The sequence below is a fragment of the Dendroctonus ponderosae genome, unplaced genomic scaffold (genome assembly GCF_020466585.1).
Source record: "Dendroctonus ponderosae isolate FM_Combo_2020 unplaced genomic scaffold, Dpon_F_20191213v2 Dpon_F_20191213_8, whole genome shotgun sequence".
Lineage (NCBI taxonomy): Eukaryota > Metazoa > Arthropoda > Insecta > Coleoptera > Curculionidae > Dendroctonus > Dendroctonus ponderosae.
In genome coordinates this window covers 11472267-11491569 of record NW_026019016.1, presented here as the reverse complement: position 1 = coordinate 11491569, position 19303 = coordinate 11472267, and the positions used below count along the sequence as shown (strand labels likewise).

At 33.8% G+C, this 19303-nt stretch overlaps 1 protein-coding gene across 1 annotated transcript in view; it reads left to right on the top strand.

Annotated features, from left to right (window-relative positions):
• LOC125505330 (transient receptor potential-gamma protein) overlaps positions 1-19303 on the top strand; it is a gene marked incomplete at its 3' end in the record, with an annotated part of 37174 nt that overhangs the window by 8168 nt on the left and 9703 nt on the right. The window contains 6 exon segments of the mRNA XM_048668938.1: positions 3368-3510; positions 11295-11425; positions 11487-11724; positions 13930-14072; positions 15741-15902; positions 16055-16265. Of these exon segments, the coding sequence (XP_048524895.1) occupies positions 3368-3510; positions 11295-11425; positions 11487-11724; positions 13930-14072; positions 15741-15902; positions 16055-16265 (1028 nt within the window).

The window sequence follows — 19303 nt, the reverse complement described above, 5'->3', positions numbered from 1 at the left end:
CGATAGCTATTTTCTGCTATCGTTATCAAAAGAACCTAAATGAACCTAAAAAAGAGTATGTTAATAAATTGTGTAACAATAGTAGGATAATATAAAATATGAAAATTCGCTCTGATAATTCGTCTGTGCAAATTGACAATTTGCTACACCCTCTGGGTGATAGTTCTTGATTACTTTTTGATAAATAATTCGTTCTTATTGCGAAATAGGAGCACTATTTATCAATCTGTAATAGAAGACGTGAAGAAATTCTGAGGCGAAATACCCAAGAAGAAGTTTGTAAAAAATGAATCCGCCTCAACAATATAGAACTTATCCATTATATGGTTATGGATGACACAAGAGTAAAGATGCGTGAGATTTCTGGTGCTGTAGAGATCTCGAATAAGTGGGTACATATTATTTTGCACCAATATTTGGGTATAAAAAAATTATCCGCAAGATGGGCGCATGGACGGTTTGCAGCTTTTGCAGCTCAATCGGCAGGACTTTAAGCGTCGTTTTGTGACTTTGAATGAAACAGGCCTACACTCCTGAGACTACAGAACAGTCCAAACAGTACGTTAGAGAGGAGATCTGCACCAAAAAGGGCGAAGACGAAGAAGTTTTTCCGGCAGAGAAGGTTATTGCAACAGTCATCGCACTGTTACTTGTTCCCCAACATGAAAAAAATGGCTGGACGAACAAAAATTTTACTCAAACGAGGTGATTGCCGAAACGAATGCCTATTTACAGGCTTGGACAAATCCTATTATTCGCAAGGGATCACGGAACTAGAGCATCGTTGGACGAAGTGTCTTCTTCTTCTTCTTCCTTTTTGTAGGGCATCTGCCTTGTCCTCTAGTTTCTTAGAGTTGTACCTGGGATGATGAATTCCAGCTTTCATGCCAGTATATGTGTGGACGTTTTTTACTTTCGCTAGAAGTTCGTCCGTAATCAAGTTGAAGAGGATATGGCTTAGGCTATCGCCTTGTCTTATTCCAGTTTGCATGTGTAGTTTGCGTGACTTTCTGCCTTCCACTTGTATTTGGGTCCAGTTGTTAGTGTCTAACTCCACAACAATGCTTGGAATATCCGAATGCACGTTTTCTTTTTGAGAAATTTTACAACATCTGTGAGTGTAACTCGCTCAAATGCTTTCGCAAGATCTATAAAACACATATATTCTGTTCTGTTGGATTCTATAGCCTTTTCAGCAATTTGCCTGATAGCAAAGATGGCATCTACTGTTGACCTGTGTTTTCTGAAGCCTTGTTGCTCTTCGCATATGCCATGAGAGGATGTACGTATCTTCTGCCAGTATTTTAGTGAATAGTTTTAGTACTGAACTTAATACCGTAATTCCTCGATAGTTTGGTGGGTCTTTTTTGCTTCCCTTCTTGAAGATTGGAATGGTCATGCTTTCTTTCCATTTGTTTGTTTTTTTTTTTGGATTCTATGATTTTGTTAAAGAGAACGCGTAGCTCTTTGGATAGTGTGTTCCCTCCGTGCTTCACTAATTTGTTGGATATTTCGTCTATTCCCGCGGACTTGCGGTTTTTCAATTTGGTGATCGTGTTTGTTCAGTTCTGCCGAGAAACTTTCCCAATGTGCTCTTTAAGAGTATTGGAATTTGTTGTTGGTTGTATTTCTTGCGGCTTTGTATTCATCCAGTGTTAGGGTTTGTGATCTGTATTTCACGTATGCTTTGCGCTTTTTGTTTGCTAGTTCTTTGACTTCCTTAGTAAACTATGGTTTGCTGTTTGGTGTGTTAGATTTATTTGATGTTCTTTTTCCAACAGCTTCTTCGGCGGATTTCAGTATGTTTGATTTAATTTTTTTGCCAGGCATCTTCAGCATTATCTGTTTCTACAATGTGGTTACTTCCTATTTTCTTATCGAGTCTTTGTTGGTATTGGAGTTTTGTTGATGGGACTGTAAGTGATTCAATATTTATTTTCCTTACTTTAACGGGTGTTTGGGTTTTACTGTATTGAACGTTGGCAGTTATTTTTGCCAGTACTAAGTTATGATTGGTTCCCGCGTTTACAGATGTTTAGACTCTGACATCTTGGATTCTATTTGGGTGAATGTTTATAATTAAGCCAAAGTATCATTTATTGCCACAGAAAACTTTTTATGCACAAAGCGAATGTCACATAAAAACGTAGACAAAAGATATAAAAACAGCAATACAAAATATAACACAAACAATACAAATGAACAGTGCAATACTCAATAGCGAATATTTATTGAATACTCTGACTTAGTATAGACCCGTTTTGATTTTTCTAAAAGTACAATCCAGGAATTCATAGTGTTGTTAATAAATTCGTGTAATTTTGTTTAAAAAATTGCGAAATATTTCATGAAAAAATAGGAAAATAGTGCAAGTTTGCTTTGTTGACTCTCCAAAGCAAAACCATATCTGCAGAAGTTACTGGTGAGGAGGAAAGGGACAAACAAATTACTCTCTTTGTGTTACAAAACTAAACTACTACTAAAACGTAACACCGTTTTAGGTGTATTGCAGGCGTAATTTTGAATACAATGTTTGAAATGTTTTTGTCAACAAAGATTATTTCTTATCTTCACGTATTTCTGCAGATGATGCAACCGAAACAAGCCATCCACCAATATCAATCGTCCAAAAATTTCCAGCTAAGCTGGATTTCTGTTCACTTTCTATGGTAACCTGACGCACTTCTGAATATAGATCCCTTGAGTGTTTCCCTCAATTCCAAATTCTCTAACAAATTTCTGTCTTTTTATTGATGCATCTCAAAGGTGATTGAAAATCGGCTTCATGTCTCTAGAGGGTTTATTGGGAATTACATGAAAAGTGCGAAAAAAAACGAACTTCGTTCGTATGTGAAATATATTAGCATGTTAAGATTTTGCTATCATCCCAACTGTGAAAATCATTGATATATTCAGTTGAAAAAAATACGATTTAATCAGCTACCCTTTGGACAGTTGAAATGAAAACATTCGCTCATTTCCATTGAGAGTTCATTAATTTAAATTGAATTTCACCATTTTAACAGATACAAAGGAAAATGAACGAATTGAACTCAAAGTAAATAAAAGCGTAACCTAATTGTGGGATGAAGACTTTCCGAATATCTCCCTTCTGAAATTAAATTCCGTTTTTCTGGAGCGGTCGTGTTTTTACGTATTTTTTCGCCACCATCAAGGAAATTATTCCCACTTCACTCTCCAGGAAATAAATCTGCATTATCGCCGCTTTCCTAGATTAGAATATCCAACATTGATTTGTGTAGAATTTGATTCATTTTGAGCGATTTTAAACTGCTTCTTTGTGATATTTTAGGACAGATCCCGATAATTTCTCCCATGTACCAAAACTAACAATATTTAATTTCAGAAAGTCCTGTGGAAGATGAGGAAGAAAAGGAAGAGATGGAGAATTCTCCAGGCAGAAGGGGAGACGCTTGCATAGACATTCCTAGAGATCACAGTGCTTTGATGAATCTTCTCGAAAAACCGCCCATAGATAAGAAAGTTAAGGTAAGTAACTTCTGAAATTGTAATCAACTAAAATCACATATTAAAACAACCTTCTCATGTTGAATTAACTTGTTTAGATCTGATAGGGCTGTTAATTCTGGTTTGAATGTATAGACAAAAGCGAGCCGTTTATTTGCCTTTGTTCCGAAAACTCGTAAAAAGCGCAATAGTTTATTTTTGAAAAGAATCGAATCCTTGGCACTTAGCTATGAGAGAATTAATCAACTCCCGTTCTGACTTTTAATTGCAAGAAAATATACTTATCGGTTTTATGGAAGTAAACCTTGGAATCAATTGTAATTTTAGGTTCTTTAATTCGCACTTTACATTTTTTTAATGGAAATTTCAGATATTTTTCAAGACATGTAATGAAAACGTATTTTTCATGCCGTAGTCGAAACACGTTTCAAACAAATTCTTCTTCTGGTAACTGTATGTGACACGTCCTCGAAGGTGGAAATATCAAAACGGGAGGATAAGATTTATTAATGGAATTTCTCGTTTTCCCAGCCTTAAATCGTATAAGATATGAGTCGTTTTGTTCTGCGTTCTCTTCTTCTTATTCAATCCTAAATCACCCGAATCGGCTTTTACCATTTCACTTAGTCGAAATATATACTAGATAGGATCGGCTTCTTTGTCGATTCATGGAGGGATTTAATACATATGTCGTATGTATTTGAAATTTTTGTAGTTTATTCTAATATTTGTTTCAGGGATTTTTTTTTGCTTTCAGTGTTCAAAAGATAATAAAAACTTAAGGTTTTTTAAATAAATTTCTATAGTTTTTTATTTAAAGTATTCTAATCAATAAAACTATTTTTAAAACAACATTATGTACCTAATCAAATGTGTTTTATCTATCTTATTCCTGATAATATTTACGGCTAAATCAAAAATTTAATGCACCCATCTGAAATTTTCCTTTCGACTGTGAGCTACAAGACTTACTCATTTCAAAAGCTTTCTATTATTTATGGCCGTTCGTTATCCAGATGAGGCGATTTCTTCTGATTATAATTTTCTAAGTGTAATAAAAATGCGTATATAAAAAGTAAATTAAACATTTTAAAGAGGTTAGATGAAACATGCCTGTTAGAAAGCAATTTTGGAGGAAAAGAAGAAAGTAGTTGTTCTCAGCTTCAAGCCAAAACGTGTTAATTCAACATAATATAGAAAATGAATAATGTTTGCTTATTTTCAAAGTTTAACGCTTAGCTTAATTAAAAGTCCACTGCAAAACATACAAATTGTTAACATTGCCAGCTTCGTGATAGGGTTAGTTCGGGAGCTAGAATTTTTTCAAGTTGAAGAATATCCTGTAGAAAATTCGAAAAATTCTCAAATACTTTTTAGTCAGCGATAATGATCTAACTGCGATTTCATATTCACTTCCTTCTTCACATTGAGAAACAAACTTGAAATCGCGCTTTGGGACGATAGTACAAAAATAAGCAGTTAAAGTTTGATAATTTTTCAACAACCTTCGCGTGATGTACAATATTGAAAACTGCATTTTGAGGAAGAAAATGCCACTACTTTTTGCAGCTTTGGAGCGACAAATTTTTAAAGTCCGTATTGAGGAACATGAAACGACATTCAGAAAAATGAAAAATTCTTCAAGATATTGCTTTAAGAACATTGAGACGAAACGAAAATATCGCATTAAAAACACTCTTCGGCATGCAAAAAAGATAATAACGCTTCTTTCGTGGGAGCGACAAATCGGTAAATTCAAGACCATCCAAAAACCTATACTTGAATCTTTGAAAATTTTTCAAAAACCTGGTTGTTAATCGATAATTAATACAACCAATAACTGATCCTCGATACTAGAAACAATTTTTGACATGATGAGAACAAAAATTGCGTTGCCATCTCTTCTAGTTTGGGTGCAACGAATTTTTGAAATCCGAGCTGAGATAGAAGAATCTTCATTTAATGTTTAAAAATTTGTTAAAAACCTTTTTGTTTGCAAATTGGGACTAAACTCACATAATATAAAAACATTCTTCTTCGTTGTGAGTAAGAACAGCATGCTTTTATCTCTGTTAGCTTGAGAGCGACTATATTTTAAAAGCCGGACTGCAGTACAAAAATATCCACTCGAAGTTTAAAAAATTATCAAAAACCACCTCGATCTCAGATTGGAACGGAACAATCATGGAAAATTTTTAAAATATCTCTCGTCTTGTGAATCAAATCAAAATCATGTCTTGTTGCTAAACTAAAATCAAGCTTCTTGGTTTTCTAGCTTGGGAGCGACTAAAGTTAATTCGGGCTGCTAATAAAAAACTTTGCAAAACCATGTTGTTWTTGAAAGTTCTTTAGGTTCTTTAATAGATGAATTTTTTAACTATAAAACACACTATTCATACACAGTTTGTTAATTTTATTATTTTATCAAGTTCYATCTGAGCTCAGCAATATTTCTTTTATTTTACATAGAGCTGAYTTCATGTTYCCTTGTCAATTTTGCTACTTTCACTTTATTTGAAATTTTAAGGCTTTATGGTAGGACCAAAGCAATAACATAGTGACTTGGGTGAAAAGAATTGCCACTTTCAAACTCAATCCCTAAATGTTTAGTTTGTATCGGCAACATTTACCATTGATGCTGTTAATGAAATTTTTAAATACGGCCAATGCTAGGAATATTTCAGTCAATTTATTAGCTTCTTTGCAAATTTCTAGGCTTTCGCCAATTGGTGTATTTATGCCTTTTCAATACATGGTCAATTTAATGGCTTGATCTCCGACTTACTCCTGTTTCTTCAATGGCAAGGAAAATACGAACTTAGTGGCAATTTTTGCAAAGGACTCTTTTCCACCATGCAAAATTATTTCAAGGATTATTCCAGTTTTTTGCCATCTCGATTCGTTTTTGGATCCACTTTAGGTCTGCAAAGAATAAAATTAAATTCCAATTGGGCAAAACTCATAATTTCCAGTCATGTTCTGTGCGAAAATCAGCTTGCAACATTTGGTATTCTAATTGCTTTTTATCTATCCAAGCCTAAAGAGCTTTTGCGACGAATTTCTGGATTAAATTTACATCGGATTTCCACTCACGTTTCTGAACAAATACTCGTCTAATAACAGTATCCAGGCACTGCCCTATTTCGGAAATGCTGAATTATGACCGCCTACTTCCAATGTAAATCCTGAAAAAAGGACAGTGTTTCATTAGGCTGCTGACGCAAAAAAAACTAAGATAAACGCACGCTCTTAGAGCTCATGTTACACGTATCCCCATGTATTGTTTTACAGCCCATCAATTTAATTGGTTATCCTAAGCTCCAGTCCTGAAGTAATTCGATCGCTTTAATTCATCATCCACTGTCATCGGCCAACTTGTTATAGATTTTTTGCTCCAGGAAACAATAGTTGTTGCCGTTTCAGCGCTCTGGATTTTTGCCACGTTGAACAACTTCCACCAAGGATTTTTACTATCTGTTTTGTTATTCAGTAAGCGAAGAACCTTATCTGAACTTTCTGGAATAATGGTTTCTTTTCAGAAATGTGGCATTAAATGCGCCATTCTAAGAAGGTTTTGCGCTTTTAATTTTACTTTAAACATTATTAGGTTTAGCAGGATGGGATATTCTATTGGAAATTCTGGAAGGATGATGATAAGCCAGATTGCAGAGCTTTATGCTTTTATCAACCATTCTAAACTGTAAATTGATTTGTTGATTACCTGTTCGTTCAAAATATTGATAAGTCCACAAACGTTTCAAATCTGGATGGTCGTACATGAATCTTCAATTGAGACGAAAGTTACACATAACATTATAAAGGCAATTTTTTTAACGTTGAGGAAAAAGCCATGTTTTCGACGAACTGAGGAACAAGAATATTTTCTTGAAGCTCAAGGAAAAAAAATCCAAACTTCCTGGTCAACCGATAGAGGCGACTCTCACTGATATTGAGACACGCTTGAAGTTTGAAAAAATTTCAAAAAAACCTCGTTAGAATATTGAAACTATACTCATCCAAAATTGTAAAAACACTCTTCTTCATGTTCAAAAAGAATGTCATGCTCCTATTTCAAGCTTAGGAAGAATCTTGACTTGAACTATTGAAAAATCGTCAAAATATTCATCATTTGTCGATTGAGGCCACACTCGTGCTTCATACTCAAAGGACTTTTGGTTTCTTAAGGCGAAAATCACTATTTTATCTGTTCTAGTAAGGGAGTGAGAATTGTTTTAAATCCGAGCTGAAATACAAGAATCTACATTTAAATCTGAAAAATCTAAATCAATTGATTGAGACGAAACTCGCTAATAATATTACAACCACTCCAGTTCATATTTAGGAAGAAGAGGGTGCTTTCACCTCTTCTGGTTTAAAAGCAATTAATTTTTGAAGTCCGGACTGGATACACAAAAATCTGTTTACATTTAAAGCTTTCAAAAATTATCAAAAGTTGCTCAATAGACGATCGATATGAAATACACACATCATTTTCCAAGTGGTTCTTGTTTATTGGAGCCACAAAATCACGATTACGCCCTTTCTTGCTTGAAAGCGAGAAATTTTTTAAGTTCGGATTATAGTACAGAATCTTCAAAGCTTTAAACTGTTTAGCCGACTGAGACCACATTCACGTATGATGCATATTAAAGACGTGAAAGACCAAGTTCACACATCGTATTGAACACAGCATTTTTCATGTTGTGGATGAAAATCGTAATTCTACTGCTTTTATTTTAGTAGCGACCGATTTTTCTGGACTGAGCTACAAGAACATGCACAAGAAGCTTTCAAAAATCCTTAAAAGCGTCTTTACTGTATTGGCTGATTGAGATGAAACTCACGATTCCTTACACGCGGTTTTGTCATCTTTTCAATAAAAATGGGGACGAATTTTTGAAACGTGGTATAAGCTACAAAAACAACTTGTTGAAATTTGATCAAAAACCTTCTTGTTAATCGAGTAAAACAAAATTCACAAATCATAGTAAAACTGTAATTTTTCATCTTGTGGAATTAAATAACGATAAATAACGAACGGAAATATAATAACGAACGAGGTTCTACAACTTTTGGCTGTAGAAGCTCGAGGAGTTCTTTAATTCGGCACACACAAATCTTAAAAGCTTTAAATTATTTAAAGACCACTCCCACATGCTTCATATTAAAGACCTTAACTGCGAATCTTACAAGGCGTCTTAAACGCAGTCTTTTTCATGCTAAACKCCTGCTTCTTCTTCTTCTTGTAGTTTAGTAGCGACAWTTTTTTCTGSACTAGAAGCTTTCAAAAATTCTCAAAGATGTTTCTGTCCTTTGARTGAGATTGAACTCATAAATCATGTTAAACGCACTTTTGTTCGTCTTGGGCAAAATAATTGCGCCTCCACCTCTTCCCGTTTGCAACCGACAAATTTTSGAAATTAGCACACAAATATAAAAATATCCACTGGAAATTTAAAAGTTTATCAAAAACCTCCTTGTTAACCGATTGAGACAAAATTTACAAATGCTATTAAGAATACTATTCGTCACGTTGAACAATTCTCTACTTTGGGAGCTACATTTTTTCACCTGCAGAATAAAATTCACCTGCAGATTCTCGAGTTTTTCTTTGAAGAGCTTCGAAGTGGAGAATTTTTCAACATACATTTTGTTAGCCGATTAATAGCGTTCTCACACATTATCCTAAAAATATTTGCCTTAATGTTAAAGATGAAAATAACGCTTTAACGCTTCCGTCTCTTCTATTTTTTGATATCCGGACTGCAGTAAGTACTAAAATCACTACTTGAAGCTTTAAAGAAATTTTGGAATAGCTTTTAGTTAGCCGGTTGAGACAAAGGTTACATATTATACTCAAAACACGCTCTTCCATGTTTTTTYCATTTTTTAAATCGAGCTATACCACAAGAATTTTTACTGGAATACGCCAAACARCTCCGTTATCCGATTTAGACCACACTCATACATAATATTATTWAAATTATTATTAAAAAACATCTTCTTCAAGCTGCGGGCAATAATTACGGTTCTATCTCTTTAGTTAGGCAGCGATGAATTTTTTAAGTCGGACAAACATCTCTACTTAAAGCCCTAAAATAATAACCGTTAGTAAGCTGAATGAGACCGAGATTTCAAATAATTTTAAAAACACCATTTTTCATGATCTGGCAGAAACGACGACGTTTTGAAGTCCTGATTGCGGCACGACAACTCGAATTTGAGAGAAAAACTCTATATTACTATTATCTTATATTATTAGCAGCATTTAGCGCGTTTTAATGCGGTACTAAAACCGTTTTATTTCATGTTGACAACGAATTTTGCAATTCCCTTTCCTCTGGTTTGGAAAGGACAACTTTTAAAATTCCGGTTTGAGGCACATAAAACAACATTTAAACCTTTAAAAAATCTCTAAACCCTTTTTAACTAGCATATTGAGATAAAACTCACAAGTCATACTAAAAGCTATGCGCTTCTTGTTGAGGAAGTAGAAAATCGCAATTTTACCTCAACTAATTTGAAATCGACGATTTTTTTTAAATCCACGAGTTACTAAAATAAAATAAAAATTTCGAAAACTTTCTAGTTGGGCGATTTGAAACCCCCAGATCATAATAAAACCAGTTTTATTTATGTTCAGGAAGATAGCAATGGTTCTATATTTTTTTTCTGGAAAACAGCGGATTTTTTAAAACTGGACTAAGGAAAAAATCCATTTAAAGTTTTAAAAAGCACTCGAAACCCTCTCAGTTCTGCGATAGAAACGAAAGCCATATTTGAAACACCTTTCCTAATGTCCAAGTAGAAAACAGGACGTTGACATTTTCTTTTTTACAAACCACGAATTTTGGAAATCCGAAATGAGGTCCAAAAGTTTAAATTTAAGGCATTAAAAAATTCTCAAAAACTTCTCAGTTATGCCATTGAGACGGCACCTACAGATCATATTAAAACCACTTTTTGTCAAATTCAGAAGGAAATTTATGAGTCTGACTCTTCCGGTTTAGAAGCGACGATTTTTTGAAATCTACGCATTTCGCTACTTTGAAAGAAGTGCAAGAAGAAAAATTATATTTAAAGCTTTGAAAACTTGAATGCGCTTTGTTGTTTATATTCTGAATGAGATAAGACAAATGGGATCATTCAAAACTGCAAAATGCTTCACATTCATGTTTAAGAAAATTACTCGCAAAATCAAAAAAATTCGTTTTCAGAAAAAGGTAAACAAAATTGCAGAGCTTCCAACCCTTATTCACTTTCATAAACTGCAGATAAACTACAGACACAAAAACGACATGGAAGTGTGCAGTTAAGCCTATTTCCCTAACAGTAGCCTATCTATTAAGCGCTATAGGAAAATAGTAATTGATTCTTCACGGGAAACAAATTAATTTTAGCAGAAAGTGTACAAAAATTGGATATAACTAACATGCAACTGCTAAGGGCTAGCCGACAATGATTGAACTGTATCGTCCAGGAGCAATAAAACGAAGTCGTTCCTGGAAAAGGCGCTCTTAAATTTATTACTTTTTATCGGCAAAAAAAAACTATAAGCACCACGCATGAAATGTATATCCCGATGGGAAAACGAAAGTCATTTACAGACACCATTAAATTACAACTTTGTTAATTAGCTTAAGCGACAATAAATGAGGGAGTCTAATGTACATGCCTCTAAGCATAGCAATGGAAACCGTTTTGCAAAAGATATTCGAAAGTGTTTAAATTTTTGTAAAATATTTGAACAAATTGCGAATTTAAACTAAAAATTTCGGTTGGTTTTAATATTCTGCTTTTTTCAGAGACACAGCATCCATGGAATGATGGAAGAAGAGAACGTGATCCGACCACACCAAGAAATCGCACAACTATCTCTCGAAGAAAAAAAGTTCCTATTAGCAGTAGAAAGAGGCGACGTGGCTTCTACCCGAAGGTAACTTTTGCTTCGTCTTTGGCTACATTTTAGCTGATGCATCATTCTCTATATGCTGCAGAATGTTGCAAAAGGCCGAAGATTCCAGCTACATCAATATTAATTGCGTGGACCCACTAGGAAGAAGCGCACTGCTGATGGCCATTGATAATGAAAATCTGGAAATGGTGGAGCTGCTGATAGAATACAGAGTGGAAACCAAAGACGCTCTTCTTCATGCCATATCTGAGGAATTTGTGGAAGCCGTCGAAGTTCTGCTGGATCACGAAGAAACTATACATAAAAAAGGCGAACTGCATGTAGGTTGGATCGCATTTCCTGTCGAAATTAAATACGACAAAAATCAGTTCAATATGACGACGCTAAATAACGACCTGCCAGTTTATAGCCAGACAAGCGTTGGATTGTTTGCGTATTATTAAACTGTGGGAATTCGGACAGCCAAGACGATCGTTTCCCGTTTGCGTCACTTTATATGAAGTTTCCTCAAAGTGTAGTAAACAGACTGAGGCGTCTTATCAATTGTCTTGTCTGAAAGTTTAGTTTCACCATGTTTACCTGCTTCTTACAATAGCTTCGTTGATTCAAATCTGGTTGTTAAAAATACCGTTTGTTTTGGCGTTTAGTCTTTTTTTTCTTACCAGGATTGACATGCTTTTATTATACATCTCTGTTTAAAAAAGGTCATTATAGGAAGTTTTCAAGGTTCAATATTCTTCTAAGTGTTCCAAATGCTCAAAAATGTATCAACCGTTTTTACCCAAAAACTTCTCTGAAACACTAATTCTGTAAGTTATCGAATTAAAAATACTTTAAATGCCTTACCGCCACGGTAAGCGAACACGCTGTAGGCCCAGACTGTTCTTGATTTTCAGAATGAGCACTTTTTAAATAAAAGTCAAGCAACAAAATCCATAAATAACTTCTACTACTAATGCGTAATATATCTTCCCAGCAAATATTAATCGAAGCAAGCACTTAGGCTAATTAAAGTAACTTTAAATTATTCTATATTTAACTGAATTAGCTGTTTAATGACTATTTGCAATTTACGATTCATCCCATTTTCAGTGCGCTTAATTTATATTACACATGCCATGCATAAACATGAACATTAGAAAATTACATTTGTTTACATAAATAGCGATTTTGGCCCGTCCATTTATTAATAACTTTTATTGCGTTTACGATTGCGAAGTTTGCGGGTGTAAAAACAAGCACGACCGGATTAACGGTTTCCCATTTCAATTACCAAAAAAATTCAATAAAAAGTGAATTTATTGTCCAATGAAATATTGAATTACACGCGACTTTATTCATTGTCTGCACTCAGATAAATAATTCCACGTGCAGCCCATTTTATATCATCTGACGCTTTTCATTTCAACACATTTTATTTTTTCATTCTTCGCTTAACAAATGTGTTCATTTAGACGTTTCGAAATTTATCATCGAGCAAACACGCTGACAAATTGTTTAAAATTGCGCAAATGTTTATAGCCTTCATGCGCTTACTCCGGCTGGCTGGCAACAAAACGTAAATTACCGAAAATCATCAGCACCAAAATGAATGTTCTAATTGATATTTAGCGACCTTTATGTTATGAATAATTATATTATTTTCTTTCCTGGGCTCCAGTCACAGTGTGAAACATGTTTTTTAAACAACGAATTATAAAATAAAAACATAAGAAATAAAAAAATAAAACGAAATAAACCATATACAAAAAAAAATTGTTTCACACTGTGACTGGAGCCCAGGAAAGAAAATAATATAATAACAATTACTCGCAGTCAGGAAAATAAATTTAAAAAAAAGTTATGAATAATGAAGCAGTTATCGTTTGAGACGTACATGTTTTTAAAATTAAGCCCAGGAGTTTTGGGTTATAACTGTGGGTAACTCGGTGAATTTTGAGGCAGTGCTGCACCAACACAACGCGCCGGTAACTCAGTTACGTTGCTGTTAAAACGTTACTCATAAAAAACTTTGATGACCTTTTTTTTAGATATAAAAATTTTGATTTGGGTTTTGCAAAGCATTAATTCCCTTTAATAAATGAGTTATGACAGAGAGCGGCAACAACTCTAAAGCGTAACTCAAGGCAGTGTTATCCAGGCCTATCTATATGGGTATTGCAAGTAAACGTTTCGTTTGCATTTACAACAATCGGCATTAACTAATTGAGTTCATTTTTACATGTCTACACCATTCAAGATATTTTGTTCCAATAAATTAATTTGCTTGTTTTTTTAATGGATATTTTCATAATTTCCTGTCAACGACGTCTGAAAATTAGTTTTTTGCAGAAGTTCCCTTTAAAAAACTTATAACGTTTCCTTCTCTAATTTCAATTTAATTTATTGGTATAATGGCTGATTGCAAATTAGCAAAGCAACAATTCTTTGACTGAAATTTTACTATTTCTGCCAGCTTATTTGAGCTAGGAACATTTSCCTTGACTTAAATATWYKTTTTTCTATAATAYCAGATTTTTTTGCAGAGCTGGGAAGCCTTACCACCRGACACTGCCACTTTCACACCGGATATAACACCATTAATATTGTCCGCCCATAGAGATAATTACGAGATTATTAAAATTCTTTTAGATCGAGGAGCWACTTTGCCTATGCCTCATGACGTACGGTAAGTTTGGCTTTTGTGGAARAAATATCAAAACATTTTTTTTAAWCAAAATAAAATTAACTGATAGAAATAAGAGCCAAAAACACCCACCCAATGCAGGGTGTTCGGAAAATTCGTTAGGMAATTTTTAAGGGTGATCTACATGCTAAAATAATTGTAGATGTGGCARAAATTCGAAGAATAATATTATCATTTTTATTCTCATTTTTGGCCTATTGTAAACATTTCTTMGCGTATCAAATTGAAAATGGGCACAGAGTTTTATAAAAGTGATCTCTAACTTCTGATCAAAAATTGTTTTTCYACTTTGCCACTAGATGGTACTTTACCTGTAATAGAAAGATCATTTTCCGCATATCTTTTCTGAAATGCCAAATATCGCAAAGAGTGATATGCGAATTTAAAGATTAGATAATACTAGACAAAACATGATTTCAGAAGTTTTTCGAGTCGTGTCAAGACCACATGTTTTGTCAAGTAGTCTCTAATCTTTAAAATCGCATATCACTCTTTGCGATATTTGGCGTGCCGAAAAAGATAATCGAAAAATGAAATTTTGATTTCAGGCAAAGTGGAGAAACAATTTTTTATAAGAAAGTTAAAGATTACTAAGATGAAACTTGGTACCAAATTTTTAATTTAATCCTCGATAAAATGTTCAGTATAAAAAATTGATGGGCTTTAACTCGACAAATATTCAGGTTTCGAAGTTATGATACTACCATTATTTTAGCATGTAGAATCCGAACACCCTGTACATGAACCAACGTAAAAAATGTTCTTTTCTTAACCCTCTGTAAAGCATTGTAAGAACGCTTTATTTTCAAACTTTCACTCGTTGTTCCTCTGCTTTAATTTTTGTTGATCGTTTTACGTCGGTGAGAAAGCGTTTAGCGTCAATTTTATGTTTGATATGGCCAAAGCTTCGAAAAAAAAGGATATCTTGAAATGCGAAAATTGTATTCTCCTTTATTGTGTAATATTTAAAGTTTTACTTTATTGCTGTTTGAATAAATGAAGTTTTATCGTCGTAATATGCAAATTTAGTAAAATATTTTTTTTTTCATTTCTAACAGAATAAAGCTTTGTAGAACCACCACTATCTAAATAGGTTACTTTTTATTTTCAAAACTTGATGTCTAACAGATTTTCAAAAAATTTATTTTTTTACATAGGCTAAATCCCTCTCAACAAATCTCAAATTTAACAACTACGTGAATTAGGCTGAGTTTTAAATATGATAACAGTCGAAATTTAAGTTTTATTAAAACAGTTGAAATGTAAATAAAATATATAAATTTAACTGGTCGTTGAAGCCCATCCCACATTAGCTCGAAAATGCCTCTTATAACGTTTTTCCCAGGATTTAGCTTAAAGCATAAAAGTTGTATTTTCCAACACTGTACACAACAAAAGATGTAAAATTCAATTTCACCTAAACCATGTTTCGGCTGTAAAACATTTAAGGACCTGCCATGAAATTGAATTGAAAAGAAGCATGCCATCATTTTTTATGCGTCCATAACTGTATAAATTCATATGCGTTCATGCATTTTACAATTTTCCTGGAATATTGGATGGTTCCAACATAAATAAAGTGACTGAAAAAGTAGTGAATAAATCAATATTTATAGGAGATATTGTGCTCTATGAATATGAGGCTTTTAGGTGTGGATGCGACGAGTGCGTAACGTCGAGAATGGAAGACTCCTTAAGACATTCGCGATCTAGAATAAACGCCTATCGCGCCTTGGCATCTCCATCCCTTATCGCCTTGTCCTCTAAAGACCCCATTTTGACCGCTTTTGAGCTCTCTTGGGAATTAAGACGGTAAGTCACTTAGTAGATGTAATAGATCTAAATACAGTGCGTGAGCGATCGAAAGCTTAATAAGCCCGAATGCGAACAGGGAAACAAACAAACTTGGAAAAAGTTGCTTTTCTTCAACTTCGGAATAATTGAGAATATTTGTTTTATTTCAGCCTAAGTTTCATGGAACACGAATTTCGGGGCGAATATCAGGAATTGCGAAAACAGTGTCAAGATTTTGCGACAGCCCTTTTGGACCACACAAGGAGCTCCTACGAGCTCGAAGTGCTTTTAAATCATGACCCTACAGGGCCGGCATTTGAGCATGGAGACCGGATGCACCTCAACCGACTGAAGTTAGCCATTAAGCTCAGACAAAAGAAGGTAAGCCGGAGTTCGTTGCATTAGCTTACTAAAGCAGATGCTCTGCTAGTTTCCTGTAGGAAGCTTTGTGCGATAAATTGACTACAGGGTATCGATTAAGCAAGCTTATTACCTGGAACGTGTATCTTCAGCTTAATTTAGTTGTTAATGCGTATAGTTTCAAAAGTGGCGGAGTGTCCTCTGTTTCTAGGAGTATTGAAAAGTGAAACTACTTGTGCGAGTTCCGGGGTAAAATGAAACCCAAGTAATAACAGGAACAATTAAATCGCATTTTTATTCAGTGCTAGTAAGCACATTGCTTACATAGAAGCATTGGGATTTACAAATTTTAGGACATTTTATGCCAAAAAGTGTAATTAACCCAGCAACTAAGAACAAACTTTGACTTACTTACGCTTGCAAAGTGTGTGTCATACCCTGCCAAGTTATGATAAGACAGAAAGTTGTGAACGGTAATTCAATTTATTTGTTAGCTCCGGTTTAGACTGATAATATTGCGATTTGCAGAGAACACAAAAAATATTTGATGCAACATAGTCAGAATTACCCTGTAGGTGCCGACAGTAAATGCAACTTTCATCATAAGTTCGGGACAAGCTTTAAGTCGCTTGTTTGTTTAATGCTAGAAAATTATATTGTAGTGAAAATAGTAAAGTGTGCGTCATTTATTGTTCAAAATGAATTGTTGTTGAAAGATCAAACATATTTACAACGTTTGGTCAAGTTTGGGATTTTAATGAATAACATGTAACTTTCTAAAAATTTCGAAAATCATAAATAAATTCGAGGTATGTGGATATAGCTTTTCAAGTTTAACTAGCAACACGGATGATTTTGTAAGTATAAAGATTGATATTCCCATGTTTCATACACAGCGGTACTCACACACTAATCCTGCTAACTGAAACTGAAACTAACTGAACTGAAAAAAATCTATTTTATTGCAAAATTATTTTTTTTAACAGTGTAAACTTTACGAAGAATAAGCCGCATTTCTGACCAAATGACTCATTTTGAAACATGCGAAGCAAAATAATGTGTTTTAAATATATTTGTATTCAAAATTTGACATTACTCTGGACGTAACGAACAATAAAGGAAAAACAGTAAAAAATAATTCTTAACAACTCAGATAATTGCAACAAATTAGGACAAGGACGGCAACAATGTTTTTCAAAGGTTATGTGCCCCATTAATATTACGCAAATACCTGTTGCTTCTTAAATATCAAAAGCTCAAGAAACTATAGATAAACACTGAAAGTGAGGTTGAAATGCAATACAATAGGTTATGGCAACTGATGTCAACAACGTCAAAAGTCAGTTACCTCCTATAAAAGGTTATGGATCAAATGATTTACAATTAAGTCAACAAGAAGAAAGTCGGTAACCTACAAATAAGAGAAATATTCCGATTATTGTGATGAAAAAAATCTTAGAATTTAAAATGTGGGTTTTAAGAGAATCGTTTTGTTGTGACATGTTGACAACTCACAGGCGGTGTTTGAAGGTTGCGCTTAACTCCAAACATGTTTCTGCCCGTGTAATCACGTTGTTGTGAACTTTTTGTAGCATAACTGAGTTCGCATTTTGAGCAGCTCCTCCTATTCGGTTGATCACCTCGTGCTCAATTTGTACCGGGGTTCAGTAGACGAAATAATTAATGTGTCTTATATATCTGACATATATGGTACGGATGTAGCCCATCTTCGGTAATTATCCCCTGCATGGTTGCCAGTTGTTGTGCAATACTCCGAGTACTTTTGGAAAAATTTAAGAAATACACTTTTTTAACACTTTTTTAGTTTAAATTTTCTAATCGTTTTTCGTTCGATTTTCAAATATTAATTTCTTCTATAAATTTATTGAGAAAAATGTTTTCAATATTTTTTATATCCATTTATAAGGACTGAAGAGATGTAATGTGCTGTCTTGTCAAGGGCTCACTTGGAGAGTGCGAGAAAAATATAGAAATTTTTGTTTCAAAATTATCTAACTATCTATCTAGAAAATATTAACAGACCAAAATCGAATTTCAACTTTGTTATTAAATAACATTTTGAAATGGTCCCCTGTTTGATTAGTACGCTATTGGAATATTTAAGCATTTGAAAAAAGTGCCGTTCTACAACATCGATACATTCCTTGATAATTGCAACTACCTTTTACATAAACCGTAAATTGCTTGGTTGGCGCAACTGATGAGGGCTGATGATGACATCGATTTTCATAAATAAATTAGGAAAGTATTCAAATTTGACTTTTAATTTAATTGAGTTGCTGATAGTTATAATTAATTTTAACTATCAGCAACTCTATTCAATTCGATTCAAATCAAATGATGTATTCGGACATAAGCACAAAAAATGTGATTTAAATAATTTTTATTCGAAACTCGAAGTCCCCTGTATATGACGACAGGAAATCTAAATAAATGTATGTACAGCAACTAAAATCAACGTTTTGCCTTGCTCTCGTTACATGCTGAAAAATGCCCTTTCAACGGGAAAAAGTAAAGCGTGTGTAATATCTTGACAAGTTATGCTAGCACAAAAAATTTGCAACATTTGAGTAAATGTATTTCTTAGATTTTTCGGTATCTTAGATTACTATTTGGTATTAAAAAAATATATTTAAAGTAAAAAATAGTTAAAATTTAATTACTTTTCGCATAAAAACCAGTTGGATCTTGGGACTTTTTAAAATAATCAAAGACAGCATTGTATTCTCAACTGTTAAATCAGAAACTTTAGGTTATTTGCTTGGTTTCACACTGAAAAATTACATTTTATACAAAATACTAGACTATGTATTATACGCTATGAGAGCCTGGACATGAAAGCTAAGAAATATTGCATTGATTGTGAACTATGGCAAAGATATTGTTATCACTAATCGTAACACGTCCGCAAGTTGTACAATAATTTGTACTGATACTTTTGCAAAATTTTGCAAGGCAATACTGTCCGCTTCTTTGCCAACATTGGGACTCTAATCGTGGATGTTTTGTATAATTGGTCTATTGGTCTCGTAATTGCA